This window comes from Anopheles darlingi, chromosome 3, assembly GCF_943734745.1.
Source record: "Anopheles darlingi chromosome 3, idAnoDarlMG_H_01, whole genome shotgun sequence".
Taxonomy (NCBI): domain Eukaryota; kingdom Metazoa; phylum Arthropoda; class Insecta; order Diptera; family Culicidae; genus Anopheles; species Anopheles darlingi.
Genome location: NC_064875.1, coordinates 21,786,168 through 21,806,283, shown reverse-complemented (window position 1 = coordinate 21,806,283; position 20,116 = coordinate 21,786,168). Strand labels below are relative to the sequence as shown.

Genomic DNA, 20,116 nt, shown 5'->3' with positions numbered 1-20,116 from the left:
TACCGTGCGCTTAAGTAACAAGGTGAAAGTTCGTAAACTTGAATTTTCGAGCGTCGGTCGCGATCGGTTGAGTAACATTGGATGGAAGGTGCCATTGGTGGGTTTATGGACGACGACGCCGCCGCCGCCAGTTACCTAAAATCGACGATGAGATGACGATGATGACGAAGGTGATGATGATGCTGATGATGCTGACGCTGACTTGGAGTGTGTGGTGCTAAGGCCAGCACCAGCAGTGGCGACGAATGACGGATGGAGAAAAAAGGGTCATCATGCGATGAAAGTCATATGTGCGATGTCTTATGTGGCATGCATTTGAATAACAATTGAAGCGTCACATCATCGTCGCTAAATTATGGAGAGAAAAAATATACATTCCCAGTTTTTCCTTCCATGTGAGCAACGTACCACCAAAAAAAAACATTCAATTTCTACATCTAAACGATCTGTGTGTGTGGTTCCTGACAAACCATTTAGTCGTTTGTGTTCGTACGATACAACCTGTGCCCGAATCACAACATTGGCCATTACTCTCGTGCTCCATGAAGACTCTCAAGCAACGAGATTGTTTTTAGGGGGGAAGGGAATTGTAATCCATCTTTCCTTTCCGGATTAACACCCGTTAATGGTTGTTGTAAGCCGTTTGGAGCGATCGTTCGTTCGATCGGAACCATCAAAATTGCCCTTCCAGGGACCCCGTTAGAGGTCGCTTTAGCCTCTAACCGAGAGCGGAATGGCTGGCAGCTGCTAGTGGCAGCGGCGCGGTTTACCATAAATCATTTGAATCTTGATCAGCCCGGGTCCGATCGGAGCGAAGAACGCGCCCCCCGGAATGCCGGGATTAAATCAGAGCACACCGGGCCGGGCCGGGCCAGGCGGTGGGTTTATTGTCACTTCTAGAGGGCTCTCCGGCAGACACGGAGGCGAGGCTCGTTGGTGGGCTGAGTAATCAGTTCCAGGTGAAGAAAAAAAAACAAGGAAAACCAAATCGGGATTACAGATTTCGGTGCTTGCAGGAAATTGAAAGTTAGAAACGGGTTCGCAGATTAACTCGAGAGCCCCCTGCTTTGCTCGTGTTGCTAGGGACCATTTTAGATACCAAAAGTGATCTCAAGCGAGTGTTTGGAACATTATGTTGGAGCACTTTCTAGCAAGGTTTTTGATTGGGACTCGAGATCTCCATTTTAAGCTGATGACGTATTTGTTAAGGGCATTCAAATCACTTGATTTGTTGTGCTATAGATATTTGCAGCGTCCAGTTTTGCTAATTGGATCTGATTGTGTTTGCTTCAATATAGTTTTCATATCACACCAAGAACCGCCCAAGCAAGATGCTATTGTATTGCGTTCGTGTGAGAAGTAAACAAGCAAAAACTTTATAGCATTGATATCTTTAGCTTATACAGCCCGGCTTAGAATTCACTAGAAAGCATTTTAACCAGGAGTAAGCAGTTAATAGCAGCAACAACAGCTCATTATATCTTTGATATAATGTTTTTGATAGTCAATCCTTTTTGCAAAGCGATCTCGCATTCGTGTATGCTTATGAAAGGCTGACATAAAGTATTGCAAGCTGTCAAATGACAGTTAACGCTAAGTCAATGAAAGCTAACTGCCCATGAAAGTTGCTACCGTGTACCTACCACCTTAAAAGCAACACCACTCGCTGGATGCCGTCCGCGAAGGAGATAAATAGAATATTTATTGAATGTTTTCTTTATGTATTCTCTCAACCCAAAACCAAAAAGGTACCAAAACCCCGATCGGCGTTGAGCATTTCTCTCCCGTATCCGATAACCGTGGGATCGTTTTTTGTGCTCCTCCGAACATTTCGGCTGCTATCAATACAAACCGTGGAAGGCCCCGATTCTGGCGACCGGTTATCTGACAGCGTGTTCTGGGTGTGTGTGTGCGCTCGTACGATACGCTGGACTGGCTGGATTAGATCGCATACAACTGCAACACAACTGACCATCGGATTTGACTTCCACTGATGGGATACCGGACCAAAATGTAACAAAAACCCGCGTCCCAATACATCAACAAACAGCAACAACATTCAGAATAGAATTGGGAACTTTCGGAACGCGCACGCGCTCGCGCTCTGGTGCTGCAAATTTATGCAAACTGCGGCCGAGGAACCTCCAGGCGCCGCCATAGCCGCCACATATTCAAATTGGGTTTCAAATTTGCTTGCCGGTCGTCGCCGGTGGTTCGTTTCTACCTGTCGCCGATTTCTAGAACTTTTCCGGCGCCGGGTGGGTCCGTGATATTCCCCAGAGCTGTTCTAGGGGAAAGGCGCACTCCTAGCACTCCCTCCCCCTCGTGGTCCCCAACAGTGCATGTTGTGCGACCGTGAAAGTGCTTGCTCTACGTTCCCGCGTCGGACGTTGGTTCCGGCTGTTGTCAAAGCCGTTGTTGTTGTTGTGGGGCGCCTTTTATGTAGACCGGTTCGGGAAGGCGGCCGGCGTGCAACGCAACCTTTTCGCCTCGGATTGGATCGGAACGAACGAAAATCCCACAAAATGTCAGATGTTGCACGCGTGCGTCGTGACTATTCACTGGTTGCTGTGTGTTTGTGTGTGTTGGTGGCGCCATCGACGATCGTCTTACACCCCCCCCCCCCCCCCCCCAAAGAGAGACCCCAAGACATTTCAATCAAAAAATACGTATATGTGTGTGTGCGCGATCGATCGATCGGTGGAAGGTGTGGCGTAACGGAGTTGCCGGAATCGGAAGACGACTCGAACGGGTCGATTCGCAACGCGCATCGCCAACACCGGGCCCACCCGAAAGCACTTGCACTAAAACATGCGCACCAGATGATGACGACGACGACGACGATGGCGATCCAAACACCTTACCAACGCGGCCACTGCAGTGGAGTGAAAATGAAAGTAAAAATCCCAGAGCGGATCGTGCACCGGACTCGACGGTTCGCGAACAGCGAACCAGTTACGGGTTTCTTAGTGCGCCACCAACCGAGCAGCGCGATCGTGACGTCATCGGAAGCTGGTGTTGGTGGTGTTTCGATGGACGGAAAATCGATGGAAATTCGCTTGAACCTGGATTACATTTCGCACCCCCGGGGGGATGGATCACGGTTTTTGCACGTAATTTGCACCACTACCACCAGCAGCAGCACTCCATGCGATGGCTTTCGTAATTCAATCGATTCCATCGAGTCGATCGAGGGAAAACCCTCCCACCATCACCACCACCAGGGTTTCGATTTCATCTTCGTCGACTCATCCTCTACCACAAGGGGAGGGGTGGTTCTCGAGGGGTTGAAACCAGCTGGACAAACCGAACCTAGGCCGGACCTAGGATTCAGCTGGCATCTGGTACCCGGCTGGCTGGCCAGGGCTGCCAGCCAATTAAACTTTCTACCTTTGCCCCAACGTCCATTCCGATGGCCTCGAGGCCTACCGAGGAAGATACCGTTCATTGATGATCACGATGATGATGATGATCATGGATGATGACGCCTGGCAATTGCCAACATGGGCTCTGCTGCGTCTCTGTCCAGCGTTTCGATTCGATTGAATACAAACGGACAAACTGGCGCCAGTCGCGAGTCGCCAGCGAACTGTGGCATACAGACACACACACACGCGCGTGCCCATTGGTGTGGTTGTTGGCCTTTCGTGTTCGAGTTGCTGGGCGGGAAATTGCAATTCCGAAACCCACGTTGGGGACGGTGAAGATGCGGGGCCTGGGGCCTGGGAGTTAACTGGTCGAGCGTGAATGGAAATCGAAATTCGCTCTCGATGCACGGCGCACGATCAGCATTTTCCTCCGTGTTCCTCTCTGATGCGCTGATCGTGGTGTGGCGATCGGGTTTGGGGAACAAGTCTTCGGTTTCGGGCTGCTCGATCTCAGCTCAGAAGTGATTGGAAGGTTCTTAAGGAGCTTTAGCTGTTTTGTAGAGGGTTTTTGTTTTTATTTCAAGAACTCGACGATCGCGTCACGTCAAACTCGAACCCCTTGAAAGTGAACTACACGGTAGAGGGATTCTCCATTTTGCTCGAGCGTCTTACAATGCAATGCAACAGTCCGTTTGATCGGTTTGCGTGCCCGAACCCGAAACAGCTTGGAACACGGAGCTTGCGAAGCGCTGGTTAATCATATACCAAGCAAGTGCATTTTTCCGCCAGCTAGCCTCCCTTCCATCTCCTCGTTTAGTGTAGTGTGCGCTTTGTGCAACAATTGTGGCGTTCGTGATGGGTATTGTTTAGCGAATTTCGTTTCGGATTCGAGCGCCTCGACGGCTGGCTGGCGTGCCTCAGGTTGCGCGCCCCCTTTTTTTTTGTTGCCGGGTTCGTGTGCCTGTAGTTTACTCAATCAAACTGCATTCGATTGCGGAGTCGCTCGTGTCTTCGTGGTCGGCATTGGTTGCGTGTAGAATACACCAGCCCAATACACAGCCACAACACGGGGGTAAACAGGGCAGATGTACATCGGTTATAGTACGTCACATCAGATAATTGCTCGTTAAAACGGGACAGAACGCGCATTACAGATGTTTTTGTATTATGTTTTTAATTGCTTTCAACACTTGTCCACAACTAATTTGACCCATACACATAACATGTTGGGACTACATGCGCGCACACACACACACACACGCGATTTATGAGGATCAGAAAAGGAAGGAAAAGCGCGATCGCGATCGTCGTACACTGTTCGAAGTATATTCGATATTTGCCAAACCACGTTTATGGACATGCGATTTGGCAATTAAATGGCGATGTTAACAGCACAACAAATAGCCAGCCCCCTCCCCGGGCGTGTTTCAATGTGTGTTAAGTAATCGTCGCAGAACCGTCGAACTCTTGGAGTCGACTTCCATGGAGCTTGATTCTGTTCCATCGCGCCACGAAGCTTAGGCATCCCATTTACGCCTCTTCTCGACGACGACGACGACGACGTGACAACGTTGCAGTGCCAACGATATATTTGCATTTGTGGCCAGACGACGACGACGGCGATCGTTCCTCGGTTCGCCAGACGCTCCGGACAGACGCTAGAGTCACCGACAAACGACACGATATGGTTGGAAGGTGTGGCCGGTGTTGGTGTTGTCGTGCCCCAGGGCTCGTTCTCGTGGCATTTCGGTATTCCGGGGACCCCGGTACATACCCTCGATGGTGTATTGGCACACTGGCGTCTCTATGGCGTCTCTCCGGAGGCACGGCATGCTTTGCACGTCCAATAGTCGTTGCTGACGCGATTGACAAGTCAGCAAACCAGCCAGCCAGCCAGCCAGCGAGTTTGTGCAAAAGATTTCTTCTAAAATTAGACAAACACACACACACACACACACACACACATGGACCCATGTAGGCATAGGCAGACAATATTAACACCATTAGAGGGGTTTGTAGCCGGTCGTGCCTTTGGGAGTGAACTTTGTTAACCTTTCTCACCGAATGGCCGAATGTGCGAATTCACTTGACTCTCGAGTCTTCGTCGTCTTCGTCGCCGTCATTGAGAGTCAATAAAATTGACGAATCCATGTCCATGTTTGTCAGCACTCGCCCTCCTGTTCCTGCTACCCTCCCGGGTGGTTGGTGCCAGGAAGACTGGACTTGACGCGCGCACGCTATGGTTTTTGGGAAGAAATCGTTTTTTTTTGCTTTGTCGCTGTTTCCGCAAACGCAACGTGCGATGTTCTCGAGTTTAATCACGCGGATTGGCACAAGAAGGGAACCAGAATGATCGTCTTCATTTGTTGGAGGATGTTTTTGCCACCTTTACAGGCCATCAGGTCGCTTTGTTAGGATGCCGGCTCTTCTTCTGCCGAGTACGTAATAGTCGTGATATTCCTTTCTGAAACCGACCAAAGATACACCAAAGAACATCAGGAACAACAAGCTATCGTGAAACTCAAGTGAAGAAGAGCCACACAAGTGTCAGCTGCGGCAACCGCTGACTCGAGCACTCGAGGGAATAGGTCAAGATACTGACAACTTGAGATTGGCGTTTCGTTTACTGCCGCAATCGCGGTCGCGGTCGCAGTCGCGGTTTGTACGTGCAAATCAATCGCAACATGCAATAAGACCCCTCGATGATAAACATTTGTCCATGTCATTACGGTTGATTAGACGCACCTGGCGCTTTGGAGCTCTCGGAACTGGAATCGGTTTCGCCGGAGACATTATTTCTGTCATTTGATTTCTGTCACAGCGGATGTAGCGAAGGTCGGAAAACGGCGGTGGTGTTGTTACTCAAGTTCGTAAGCATTCTCTGGTACCTAATGCAAAACGTTAAGCCTCCTCCCCATACATGGGCAAATTATTCGCCAAACAACGAGTTGACCAAACAGTTGCGTTGGCTGCCTACACTCGTTCAGATTCGTGAAGGCATACAGTCCATACAGTCTTTTCTCCATACAGTCTTTTCGTTTACAACCGGCACAGTTCAAAGGCTCAGTTTTCGGAAAAAAATCTTTGCTCCTTTAAAACATTTAACAGGTCGCAGCCTACTATAATGTTACGGCAAACATTTGTGGCGCGCTCAACAAGGCTTATACAACAAACAAAATGTCGGTGTAGCTAGATTTAGTTGGTTGCGCGGCTACTAGATGGATTATATTGCTTGGCAAACATTTGAAAACCCGGATAAATTTGACGAACAATTTGCTCATGTATGGGTGGCGTTAGACGTAAGACGACTTGAGCAAGACGACGCCGAGACCGCAGCAAACCGTGTTCTGGTGTTGCACACCGGCCTTTCCCAAAACATTGCATTACATGCGCTGGTGGTGGTGGTGGTGTTGGCCGTTTGATTTTCTTTCGAATTTCCACACCACCGCGATCGTAAGTCGTCTTGGAGCTGCTGCAGCTGCTGCTGCTTCGGTTGATTGGCGCACGGTGCTCCAGAAGAACACCGCCATTGGTGCCTGGTGGCCAGCTGACCAGACCGTTGCAACGAAACCGTTAGATTTGGGCAACTGGCCTCCAAAAAGCGTGGCGCGCTGGAGTGTGTGGTGCCGTCGACTACTACTAAACTACTGATCAGCAGTACTACGTGTGTGTGAGTGTTTATGCTGGTAACATAACCTCTAAAGCGGCGCGAAAAAAAAAAAACAAATGAAACCAACAAGCACAATGGTTGGCCGCGAAAAAACTGTTGCTGCCTGTTGGTGCCGCGGTCTGTCCGCGCTATTGAACGCAAAGACAATTGCATTCTACTACTGCTGCTACTACTACTACTACTCCGGCTGTCACGAAGACCATGGGATGGTGTGCACGTAGCTTGAAGAACACGAAACCCATCATAGTGGGTTTGTTAGGGGGAGAAAGGGGACCGGGCGGTGGCCCGTTTGCCAGCTCATAAGCTTCGCGCTTGAAAGAGAGACCCGTGTACCGTCGTCTCTCGTGCGAGGCAATGAATTCTGCTTTCGTCAGCTGCAGTACGGCGGCCGGCGACTGTGGCGCAAAGCAATTTTTTTGCAAAAAAAAACCGAAAGTTACCAGAAGAGGGTGGCATGGAGGGGAGTAAAACACCCAAACTGGAACCCCAAACCACCCTTTTGCTGTCCCTTTGGATGTGCAAAAGAGGGAGATGGGGGAGGTCGTTAGAAATGGTTTTGAATTTCAGAATCCGGCTAATGACCGATTCATGGCTGGCTGCTTTATGCTGCTCCATTCAACTCCCGCGACTTGATACTTGGTGTGTGACCGTGTCTCTGACTGTGTGTGTATCTGTGTGTGTGTGTGCGGGCTCTCGTACCGGCGGGTGCTCTAGTTTCTGCGCTGCCTATGTTCCCATGGTCTCCACCGGTTCGCGGCGCAGCAGGATGCAACATTGGTGGATTGGGCGCGCTCGCTCGCATTTGCATGGTAATGAGCATGTGACATTGTAATTAGAGAGCATTGAGCATAGCGTGTGGCGATGGTGTGAGTTGAAAATTCGCAAAATTAAGCCAAGCGGTAATTTATGGATGCTGGGCTTCGCTTCGCGTTTTTAGTGGTCCTTAAACTCTTTTGACTATTCGGGAGTATTTTCGCTCATCTTCTGTTTTTCCTCCCGTAGCTGATTCCGTGTAGATTCCAATCTTCACACCCTCTGCTCGTAGAACCGAACCGAAAACGTGAAAAAACAATGAACCTAAGATGTTGATTTGTCTGACCATAAAACCTGAACTTTGCATCGACGATTGGCGATGGCGATGCCGTTATCGAAACCCTCGGCCATAAGCAGCAATATCGATCCTAGTGGACTGCTGCTGATGCTGATGCTATTGTTGGTTTCATTAGCCTTTTTTGGCCAACATATTAAACAATTTAATAAAGACAGCACCCCGAAGCACGATGCTCCGGGGCGACGAACGATCGACGATGATTCATCGGATCGGATCGGATCGGATCGGATGGCCGGCGGCAATTAAGCGAGATCATCGTCATTGGCAGCGGGTCGGGTTGGTTGGTCGTGCGCGCGGTGAGGGGAGGTTCAAAACGGGACTCTAGGCCTGACGAGATGTCCGGACCGAAAGCGGATTAGGATCGTAAAGTGTGATAACATATTTATCGCAGTCCGGATGCCACGAGGTACGTGCGGAGGGGACACGATGTTTGCACGAATCACCTCACTCACTCCATTAGAAGGAAGAGCGAGAGAGAGAAGGAAGAGTGAGTGAGGAGTGTGAAGCGGCGGGTAAAGATTGATCGCGCCGTTTTGGCCGTTTTGGCGACGTTTATGCTATAGCTGCTGGCCACCCGGCAGCGAGGCCCGTTAGGACCCGTTAGGAGCCGCCAAGTGTTGAGCAAATATGCAAGCCAACAGCTCGAGTGTGTGCATGTGGCTGTGTGTTTGTGGAGTTCGATTTGCCATTTTCTAGATAAATGGATGCTTTCGTCACGGCATGTTTATGTCCTTCTACCGCTGGTGCTGCTGTTGATGCTGCTGCTGCTTTGTGGCTGCTGATAGCCCCGGATTACGATTACCGGATGAATTGATCCACTCCCGGGGGGTCGGTCGATCGGATTAACGGCGATCGTACACCGCCGATGATCCGCCGATGGTTCGCCTGATGAAGCAATCACTACGACACGTGCTCTGGACACTCCGGGGCTGGACAGCACCACCATGAGCTGCCACACACACACACAAATCCGAACGAACCGAGAGGGGCTTACGATATGGATGGACTCAATCCAATCCAGTCTCTAACCAAAGTGCTAAGCGCGATGTGGCAACTGGTTTTGGTGTTTGGTCCAATTTCTGGCCAAAAAAAAAAGCTCTCAAATCTTTCGCTAGCTTCGCGCTGAGCTTGCAACATAGAATGAAGCGCTTAACATGGCTTCGTTTATCGGGCATCGTCTTGAGGGGTCGCAAAAAAGAAACGGACACCGGCTTGTTGCGGCGAGGTTTTGCGAGGTGATCGCAACCGATCGCGAGGCCAACATACGGTACGGTACTCTGGACTGGTGGATTTTTCGCTTCTAGCGGTTGAGCCATCGTTTAAACCTCCCCAAAACATGGGAGGTGTTGTTGTTTTTTTTTCTTCCTTCGACAGTACAGTCGAGGGTCACGCGGGGGGTGTTGATGAAGAAGAAGCAGCAGCACATGGCCCGAGACAAGATTGGCAACCGGATTGTTGTGGCGCGGACAATGAGTATTTTCGTGTGTGTGTGTGCGCGACTGTGCGTGTGTGTGTCTGGTAATTTTATTTTTTGATCACATCAGCCCCTTTCCTGGCCGTCGTCGCGTAGATCGCGCGTTTGAGGTTATGTGTTCGCTTGGAGGCGCATCAAAGGGCCCGGGAACTGACGAAATCCGTAGGTAGGTAGGCTAGGGAGAAGGGGCCGATGCTTTGTATGTATGTTGCTGTTCAGCACTCATCTCGTGCCATCCGTCTGTCACCATCTTGGTGTACATTCTTCACTCGTTAATGTATCCAAAGCTCTCTCTCTCTCTCACTCAAAGCATCTCTATTAGGAAGGGAATACAATGGTCCCCCGGGGACGGTATTGCACACGGTATGAAAAAGGGCGCGGGAAGGGGACACGATTACTACCTTCGCGGAATGTGGTATGGAATGATGAGAAGCGTTCGTTGAACGTTGGTTGTGTCGTCGTCGTCATCGTCGTTGTCTGTACCACTCATCGAAAGATCTGTCAAAAAGGGTTCCTTCATTTGTCAAGCTGGCTGTGTGTGTGTGTGTCCGCATTCGCTCAGCCCAGAAGCATTAGCATTAATGATGCTGATGATTGGAGAAGACGTCTGGCGCGTTTTGTGTGCGCGCGCGCTTTTGATAGATTTGTTTTCTTTTTATTCAAAAGCCTAACGCGCGCCCAGCCCTTAAGTCATCTCGCTGGTTGATGATCCTCGCAGTATCCTCGCTGCTAAACCCAGAACAGGCCTCCTCAGTGGGTGGTGGTGCCGGCGGTGAAATTTGCAATTTTGTTGAATAATTTATAAAAGAATTCTCCCTTCGGCTGCTGGGTTGCTCACCGGTTTGTTAGTCATCGCTAAGCATGCTCGCTCCTGAAGCAAGTTTCAACGGGGGAGAGACCCTTTACCAGCACAACTTCTCGGCCGGACTCTACTAGAACACACACACACACACACCAGCACCATCACCAGCTAGCATGGGAGCTTTGTTTTTGTTCTAATTTAATTTTACGAATAAGCTAATCCAATATATTACCCAGCATCAAAACGACCGCTGGCCTCCCGGCAGGGTTGGGGACTTGCGCCTGAGAGGGGAAATTTATTTGCTCCCCGAGGTTGTTGTCCAATTAGCAAGCAAGCGAGCATCCCTGCCCGGTTCCCTCGATCGGTTGCGACCGCAACACCTGTTGCGTCAAAGCGCGCGATCGACGCGCATCACGAACAACATGGCCGCCGCCAATGTATGGCCGGTTGAAAGTAGAATCGAACATCTGGCTCGAACGTTCTCTGGTGGTGCGGGGGGAGGCGATAAAAAGTCGAAACTTATGTTATACCCTCGATCTCCTCCCCACCATTTCGGTCCGCTCGTGATCGTAATCATCGTTTCTTATCGAAGCGGTTAACCGGCTCATGACAACGATGCGCACGCGTGTTTGTGCGTGTCCATGTCACTGATTGTCTGCTCGTCTGCATGCGTGTGTGTGTGTGTGTGTGGTGAAGTGATCAAATTATGCCACTAATCGGTGTCCGCGTCCGCGATCGAATGCGACGAGATATCGAGAGCGACGATCATTCCTATCTTTCGGTTCTAGCGCTGCGATCGTGTGCGCTTGCAGTTGTGTGGAAGGGGAATAAAGACTCCGGGTGTGCGTGTGTATGCGTGTGTGTGTTCTGTAGACTCCACAAATCAAACAAAATTAAATTCACAAATCATATCGTGGCGTACTGCGGTGCACCAACACCCTCGTTGCCATTTCGGTGCGATTATTCGAGTGACCAACAGAGAGAGAGAGAGAGAGAGAGAGAGAGGGAGAAAGAGATGGAAAAAGACAAAGAAAAAGAGCGAGAGAGAGAGGCGCGGTCACGGGAACGGCGGGGTCGTCATATGTTTGAATATTTAAGCAAATGGGTCCGAGCTAGAAGCAGACGACACTCCAGGGAGGCACAAACAGCAAACAAAAGGGGGGGATGAACGAAAGAGGAAAAAGAGAGAGAGAGGGAGAGGAATCTTCGGAAACAGGTTGGATCTGCTGCTGCTGCTGCTGCTGGCAGGTTTTTGGGAGCTCCAGAGCACTAGCCTCTGAGCGGCGGCTAACGTCCAACGAAGTATGTCTTCTCTCGTACACCCTGCGGTGAACAAGCGTGCCACGGACCGCTGCTGCCTCAGCTCACCATAGGCCACCCTTCTCTTGGTTTGTGTCTTGTCGGTCCCGCTGGACATCCTGCTGGAGGCTGGCTGGCTTGCTGTGTTTACCTCCGCTGCGTGACAAAATTGAAGAATGTTGACGGTGTCATAAAAGCCCCACCGGCGACTCCGTGCGGACAGTGGCCTAGCGAGGAAGCACCCCCAACGCGCACACACACACACACACACACACACACACACTGGGCCGGGCTCTTGCTCCCTGGGCCATTGTAATCCGATACCGATACCGATATATAGGAGTTTGGATGGAAAATTTTCGCCTTTTTTGTGTGTTTGCAGATCTCTCTCTCGCACTTTTAGTGTGTGTCCTTTTCTCTCTCTTTCTGTGTTAAACCTCATTGAGGAGAAGAGAAGGACAGGGGGGGAAATCGGCGAAGACAAAAACGCGAAGCAAAAAAAAAACCAGTTCCAGTTCCACTGGCAAATATTTAAATGTGAGAAGAAACCGATAGAATAAATATGAATAAAAATCGAATAAAGTTTTCAACTTATTGATTTCATGGGCCAGTTGAGGAAGGTAGCGGTGCAGTGGCGGCGGTGAAGCGAAATGATATGCGGTACGGTTTCTTCTTTGCCGAGCTGACCGTAGCTGCTGCTGCTGCTGCTGCTGCTGGCCACTTGGTGTGACATTTTGCCGGGATTTTTTTGTTTTCCCTGTTGCTTTCTGTGTGAGTGCCCGTGGCTTTTGCCGTGGCCGTTCTTCTTGCACGACGACGACGCATTCCTCGCTGTTGGACCGATCCAGCAGCCGCCAGGTGATCATGGTTTTGCCACTTTCCGAGCTCAAAATCTCGGAGCCCGTCTGTTCGATCGACGGAAAGTGAAAAGTTCTCGCGATAAGCCAGCTGGCGATCGGTCTCTGACGGCCGTGCCTCCGTTCTGTCGGAAGCCAGAACACAGCACCTTGCCTAGTAGTGGCTTATTTGAAGCTCCACGCTGGCGACCACAATGGCGAACAATCACTTCCAATTGTCCACTGTCTGGGGCTGGTGCTGGTGCTGGTGGAGGTTTTGGAATATACCGAAAATCCGCAACGAAAATGTCGCTAAATAATTCATGAACTTGGCAGGAACTTGGCAGGTCCTGCGAGGCCACCTTTCGCAAAGTCGGTCCCACGATCATCGTCCACACCGTCCGGATGGTCCGGATAAGGCTGGCTAGCGGATCGTGACGCACAGAAAGAAACGGAAATTAATTTCACAAAAAAAAGGTGGTGCTGCTCCTCGCCCGCCTCGCCCCCTGCACTCATTAGCGGCGAGTTGTGATTTGTCACTCGTCTTGGACAAGAGTTTGCAAAGACCACCGCCTCGATTCTCGTGTTTTGTGCAGATTTTAAAATGTGAACTCTGTGGTTGCCGGTTGCGGTTTGCGGGCCCAGAAGCCGTGCCGGACTAGTTATGATTTATGGTTCGGGCTATGATTTGTGGGACTTCCCTCGCCACGCTCCAGAATAGCCAGCGTTAGCGGTTGCTCCGATAAATCGCATAACCGGACCGGTTTGGTCGAAAATAGTCTTCAGTATTCAGGTATTCAGTTTTAGAACAGTTTTGCCTTTTTTTGTTGTTTGCTTGCTAGGGCTTTGTTGGAAGAGTCCAAACAAATCATTCTCCCAAAACTTCTCTCTACTACCGCTCAACTAGTGATCAAGTACGGTACGGCTCACTAAACTCGCGGGCGTGCAGCGGTCATCATCGACTTCTTAACGTTAGGCGATAAAACAATCGTAAAGCGTCCGAAACACGGTGCTTACACGGAATAGCCTCTAAACTTGATGTTGGGGATCTCGTCGTCGAGGCGAAGGTATTTAAGTGAGCTCGTGAAGTAGAGGACACAGACACAGGGTACTACATGAAGATTTGATAGTGTGAACAGGTCGTTCGCCTCGCTTGAACTGTTTTCTCTCTACTACAGACATGCTGAGTGCTGCCTTCGTTTCTTCGACACCAATCTCGATCTTTTGTATGCAAAGGCGCATTACAAGTAAACTACAAATTGGCGCCCATAGTCCTATCCAGACTAAAGAGCGAAAGGTTGCGTGTGATTGAAAGAAGTCCCACAAATCTAGAGCGGGCTCTATATCGGTCTTTGCAAAAGATGTTTTGGCAGCTACGATCGGTCACGATCCGCAACAACAATCGAAAGTGATGAGATCGAAGCCCTGTTCAATTGAGGTCCAGTTGAATATCGTCAAACCATTCGATTAATGTGGACACCATAAAAAAAACCCCCAAAAAAGGCAACCTTCCATTGTCAGCGACTTCACGCACCCAAAAAAAAAAAAAACAAGTCGCGACGTTATGCATATCTTGGCAGAAATTGGCGTGACATATTTAAGCACACACACACCCCGACCCGGTGCCGGTCGGTGTCGGGTACCTCTATTGATATTGTCGTTGTCTGCATGTCGAGGCTCCACGCCTCCTCCCGGTATCAATCGCAATCGCAGCACGCACGCCAAACAACCAAACAACTAACCAACCAGATTGGTCGAGATGATGGCGCATTGCGTAAGCTGCACGGACCCCGAAAGTTGTCGCGCGCGCCCATAGATTGCACCATCCGATCCGGGGTGTACGGGGCGACGATCGACCTGCCGGCTACCGTGTGTTGCCCCCTCGCCTCGGTCGTGTCTACCGATCCGGACCGACCGATCGGCTTCATAAATCTCTTGTGTCTCTAACCCAATTTCCTGCAACCAACGGACGGCCGACGGTGGCCTCCTGTGGTGAGCGAGGACATAGTGAAATAGAAGCAGGTCAGCTAGATAGCGCCCGCTTCATGCCCGGTGCTCGTGGGCTGGCTTGTTTTGACTCGTCCGATAGGCGGCATCGGAATGGCGATCGGGGTGGTAAATATTGGCAAACAGGCAAGCCATCCGACCCAGACGCAGTATTGAATGGTTCAAGAGGTCCAGGAGGTGGTGGCGGAGGCAGTAGCACGAGATAGGGAAATTTGAGCTCCGGATTGCGCTGATCGAATCGACTCATTTCACTTTTGGTCTCGCCTTCTCGGTCCCGATGTTGTGGGGACGTCGATTGCGGTTCAACGACGGCGCATGGCGCAATCTGTGTTGCTCCGCAACAACTCCAGAGATGGGAGGAGAGAAAAAGGTCTGCCACAATCAGTAGAAGGAGATTTGATTTATATAATTCTCCTATTCCCTGGTCTGGCGTGATCTGGCGTGATCTTCAAGAAGTTCGCCTGAAGGTCGAAGCACCTTCAGCAACAGCAGCATCAGCGGAATTGAATGATGCTGACTATCATCAGCGTTGGGCTGTGGAGATATGAGAGGCCCTCCGGAATCGGAATATGTATCATATGTAAAACAGGTACGTCGCGTCGGCTGCAATAAAAGCTAGAACACTTTTACGACTCCGGATTTGGTTGAATGTTTTTTTGGGAGTCCGGTAAAACTGGAAGGTTCGATCAACAGCCAGCCAGCCCACCTGTGTCTGCGTATGAGTCAATTCCATAAGAAAAAAAACGGCCAACGCCCTGCCACAGGGTTCGCAAATGTTACCTTACCGCGTGGCAACGTCGGTCGCCTTAAACACCGTTGAAAGCCACACCCGATCGTGCACACGTCTGCTGGGCCTTTTTGGTCGTAAAAAGCCATTCACCCCAGATTGTCCATAAAGCGAACGACAAGCCATTGACGACAATCTGATCGCTGGCCAGCCTCTGATCTGCGCCTTGCGGTCGCGCTCTAAAGAAGTTATAAACCATAACTCACTTCTTACTTGAACAAATCTTCTGATCTCCTCCGTCACGGTGCTAGGTGCTTAGGACACCCGGCAGGTGGAACCGCGGCTCGTTTTTAACGAGGATGGGCTATAAAAGAATCCGTCTAATCCGCTTAAGTGAGAAGCGCTGTTACATTAGAGGGCACGGTATAGCCAGTACCTTCGCCGAGGTGTTCGTAGAGTCTGCCTCATGATCTCGTTCTATTCTTCACTCGATAGGCTGCCAGTGCCAGTCTCGTTCTAGGCGAGAAGGTGATTTGCTTCTCTGGTGGTGGACACTAGTAGCGTCTAAAATGGTCGTTACAACAGTTTTTTCTCTTCCGCAAACCCCTTGCCCCCTCTCTAGATCCGAGTTCCGAGAACTCGTTAAACACTAAGAGCCACGTAATTGGACCGTTTATAGGGGTCGAGGGAGCGGAAAGGGAATTCTAAGTCTATTACTCATCCCTCCACAGCATACTGACGTAACAAAGAGGGACACATAGGTGTAGAGACTTGGTGTGAGCATGGCTTTTCCTTCCGCAATCGTGTCCAGTGGTGTGCGGCCCGACTGCTGGTCTACCGCTGCTCCAGCGTCACGAGTACCTCAAGGTTGTCCCAAGGTATTACTCGAGTTCCTGCATTCTGATCGCCAGTAGGAACGGAGAAAGGAACCGGGACCAGGAGAAACGGTGATGATTGATGCTAGTGAGTAAGGCATGGAGATCGATCGCTACAATAATCCGTAGCCAACAAACTAGAGCAGGTTCACGTTCGTTGTCAACAATGTCACCTGAACACGACCACAACAAAAAACCCTCGGGCATCGGGGCTGATCGAAAGGTGAAGTGTTCCAAAGTCGGCGATCCAAAGAGGTACAGTTATAGTGCGAAAGGGAAAGTCAGTGTCAGAGCGTAGAGCGTAGCGTGTTCAGGTTCAGTGAGTTTGTTGCTCCGATCGCGATCGGCGCGAATCGACATCCGACAGTACCACACCTTGATCGGGTTCTTGCTTCACGCATACCAGCGATTCTTGGTGTCGATCAGTCCGCAAACAGTCGCAAGGTAGAGCGCGAACGAGAGCGAGAATGGAATAGAGGAAGGGACAGAGAGAGTGAGAAGTGTCCGCGATAAATCACGGTAATGTGGAATGATGTCCGCACCGTCGCCGTCGCCGCGCCAAACAACAACTGAAGCTCACCGCAGCGGCGAACGGTGTGTCGTAAAATCACTCGCCATCAATTAACCGGCCAAACACCTTCGTCACCGGTGTTGCCGAGCGGTTTCGGATTAACCATTCCTTGATGATGATGATGATGGGGCAGCCCTCCGCAGGCCGCAGGCGATCGACGACCGGCGATCGATTTATAGGTGAATTGGGCCACGGGTGCTACAGCCCACAGAAGCGTCGCTTAATTAAACCGCATCGGCGTCGTCGTTGGGTAAATTTATGTTCCCGTTTAAACCTGGAGCCTGGAATCTACTGGAGGCAGATCGTTCGTGGGATCATTCACGTGGAGGCGAGATGGAGACAAATGCAAATCAAGTTGCGTACATAATTAGGACGTTTGTTGCCCGGGTGGTCGACACCCCGGTTGGCGAGTGGTGGTATCGGTTTGGTGTGCAAGTGATGGCGACATCCGCCACCGTACAGACATCATATTTTGTAGTCACGCATACATGCTGTCAAGTATCGATCCAAAAACCAAAAAAAAAAAACGCCGAGAAAAAAGGTGCTCGACGCCAAAAGCTCAAGCGCTTAAGCGGGTGTGGTCGTGCTCAAGAGCAATTTTTGGGCACTTTTCGAGAGGCTAAGAGAGGTGCAGGTAATGGTAAACAGCCTTACACACCCCGCCCGGATGGCTGTAATTAGGTGTGTCATGTGTTTCGAAACATATCCACAACGTCGGTCTTACATTAGCATCGATAACAGGGTAATTACCAGCGCCATCGTTGCCTTTACGGCCATGCTGTCATCAGGTGTTACAACTCGACCGTCGAAGGTCGACCGAAGACGACGGGCATGGCTTGGCTACCCTCGTCGAGCCCTTCAGCGCCACGTGCGTGTGCTGTGTGCGTGCTTGTGTGTGCGCGTGGTTTTATGTGCCTGAGGGGCCAGCGCCCCCGAGAACCATCAAAAAGGGCGTTTATGGGCATTCATTACAGCGGCTGATTGATATCAGAGATGAGGTTTTTTTTATGTTGAGAGCCCGGCGCAAGCACGCAGCCAAAGGGATTTGTTCGTAGTTCGTGGTTAGTATACTGTTATACAATTGTTATACGCAAGGTTTCGTTAAGAATTATGGACAATTCTGATGATCTACAAGCTGAAGAAGCAATGTTGGGGAACAAATTGAGGATCATATTTCAACCGTGATGTATGACTGCGGTCATTAAATTTGAATTCTCCCCAGATGGTTGTGATGCCCACAAGATGATGCCATCGAATTGAATTAAAGCGTCTATATACCTTAGCAATACAGGGAGCAATAGTTCAGTTAATCACGTCGACAAATATGGTCCCTGCTACTGTAACCCGCTGCGGAACAACCCAAGAACTTCCCTTCCCATCTTCCGTTTGGCCGAGGGAAAGTCCTTGTTTCGAATGCCAATTTGGGACATGAAATATCATAACTCCCTGGTGGTGGCTTCTTGCACGGAAATCGCGCACGGTGCGTATGGCCCACGGTTGGCAATGGTCTTTGGCCACAACCGCATACGCCACAGGCGGCCACATCGCTCGCGACGATTGAATGTCTTTTCCTCGACTCGGCACCTTCCACGCTTCTTGGATTAGGACTCCGCTCCGCCGTGTCCACTTGTCGAATATCTTTCTCCACTTTATCGTTCCCGGCAGGCTGATGAGACAGGTTCTGGACCTAAAACCTGTTCCCCCTTTTCGGGGAGGGATGGGGGGATACCATCAACATCATTGGAGTCCCCCCCCCCCCCCCCCCCCGTCGAATCCCGCCCAGGAGAAGGATCGAAATGAATGAAATTAAGCTGGAATGATGGTTGGCAGCAACGGTCCCGAAGTCCCAGGGTAGGGGCTGGAATGGGGTAGGGAGGCTGCCACGATTCACGATCCACGAAATCGAAAACGCGCGGAAGACATGTGGGAGCCCGCTGGAACTTTGTCTTCGGCCGCAGAAGTCGCACGATACTTTGCATATGGACCGTTCTGTAAGCGGATAAATTAAAACAAGTTTTCCACCGCCACCGCCACCCCGTCACCCCGAGTAAGAATCTCTCTCTCTCTCTCTCTGTCCGTGGACTGGTCTCCGTTCAGGTTCGGTCTGCTTCTCCTTCCGCATTCATTCCATGGGATAAGGTCTGAAGTATCGTGCACAGGTTGTTGCAGTAGGTTTTCGCCATTTCACCGGGTATCCAACCGTGTGTTCCTGGGGTATTTTTGGGGTGGCGGGATCGTGGATCGTGAGAAGAGCAGACTCGCGCGCGTGTGTGTGTGTGTGGTTCAGCGTGAAAGAATATGCAAAACTTTATGGCTCCTTTATGACCAAAGAAAACAGGGAAGGAGGGGGTTTCGCCGATTTATTAGGCAACATACATACACACACACACACACGCATACACGGCCGGTGCCGCTTCGCTTAATGAGCTACGATCCAGCACGAGATGATCGCGATCGCGCCTCGTGCTGTTGTTGTTGTTGTTGTTGCTAAAATGTTAGAGCGAACGATGATCTCCTCCGATCCTTCGGCACCCTTTCTCCGGTATTCCGGGCGGCATTTGTCGCTGACCTGTCGTCCATCCAATGTGGACGACACAACCGGTTTCCGGAGAAACACACGAGGAAACCGGGCACATGTGCTCGTACACAGGACCATTTCCATCCCCGAACCGAAACGAGGGTGTGAATGACTCATCTCAGTCAGCATCTCGGACGGGATCCAGCCCGCCAGCTGAAGCGGTAGCCAGTTCCTCTGGGATGATCCCGTGTTGGCCGTTTTGTTCCCGCATCAACAGCATCAGCAACAACAGCAACTGGAAAACCTGATTAAAAGCCGGTCGATGATGTCTAACCCGTGTCTGGAGGGAAGCGCTTTGCTGTTGGGGCTGCTGCTAGTGCTGGTGCTACTCCGGAACCGGTCGCAATTTGCATTGGCCCCGCTCGGTGGGGGGATTATTCGGATTGAATTTATGATTTTATTTTGATCTCCATTCTGTGCGCTCCTCTGCTGCTGGTTCCTTCCCCCCTCTCTTCTAGTGAGTGCTCAACTCAGGAGCGTAAACTGAAGCGAACCCCGGGTGAATGGTGGTCCGGGGATTGGGGGGCACCTTAATTGAAAACATCTGTGACCGTCCGTGACGTTTGTCGATCGTTTGTCATACTAATGGCCACGTCTCTCTCTCTCTTTTTCTTCTTTTCCTTCCAGCCTAGCCGTTCTCAGGCGAACGGCCCCAAGATGATGCGGCTCGGGATCTACCTGGCAGCGTCATGGACGTTACTATGCACCTACAGCGCAGCGATGCCCGATGTAAGTATTTTTGGAGAGAACGGAAATCCATCCTATCCTGGACTGGCGTACGTGCCACATCGGCCTTTA

At 50.7% G+C, this 20,116-nt stretch overlaps 1 protein-coding gene across 7 annotated transcripts in view; it reads left to right on the top strand.

The window, feature by feature from the left end:
• LOC125955905 (venom metalloproteinase 3) overlaps nt 1-20,116 on the top strand; it is a 93,916-nt gene that overhangs the window by 5,093 nt on the left and 68,707 nt on the right. For all 7 annotated transcript variants that reach the window (XR_007469122.1, XM_049687228.1, XM_049687230.1 and 4 more), the window contains one exon: nt 19,946-20,047. Coding sequence is in view for 6 of the 7 variants with exons in the window: in XM_049687228.1 (XP_049543185.1) it covers nt 19,976-20,047 (72 nt within the window). In the remaining variant the exon portion in view is untranslated. The remainder of the gene's footprint in view (nt 1-19,945; nt 20,048-20,116) is intronic.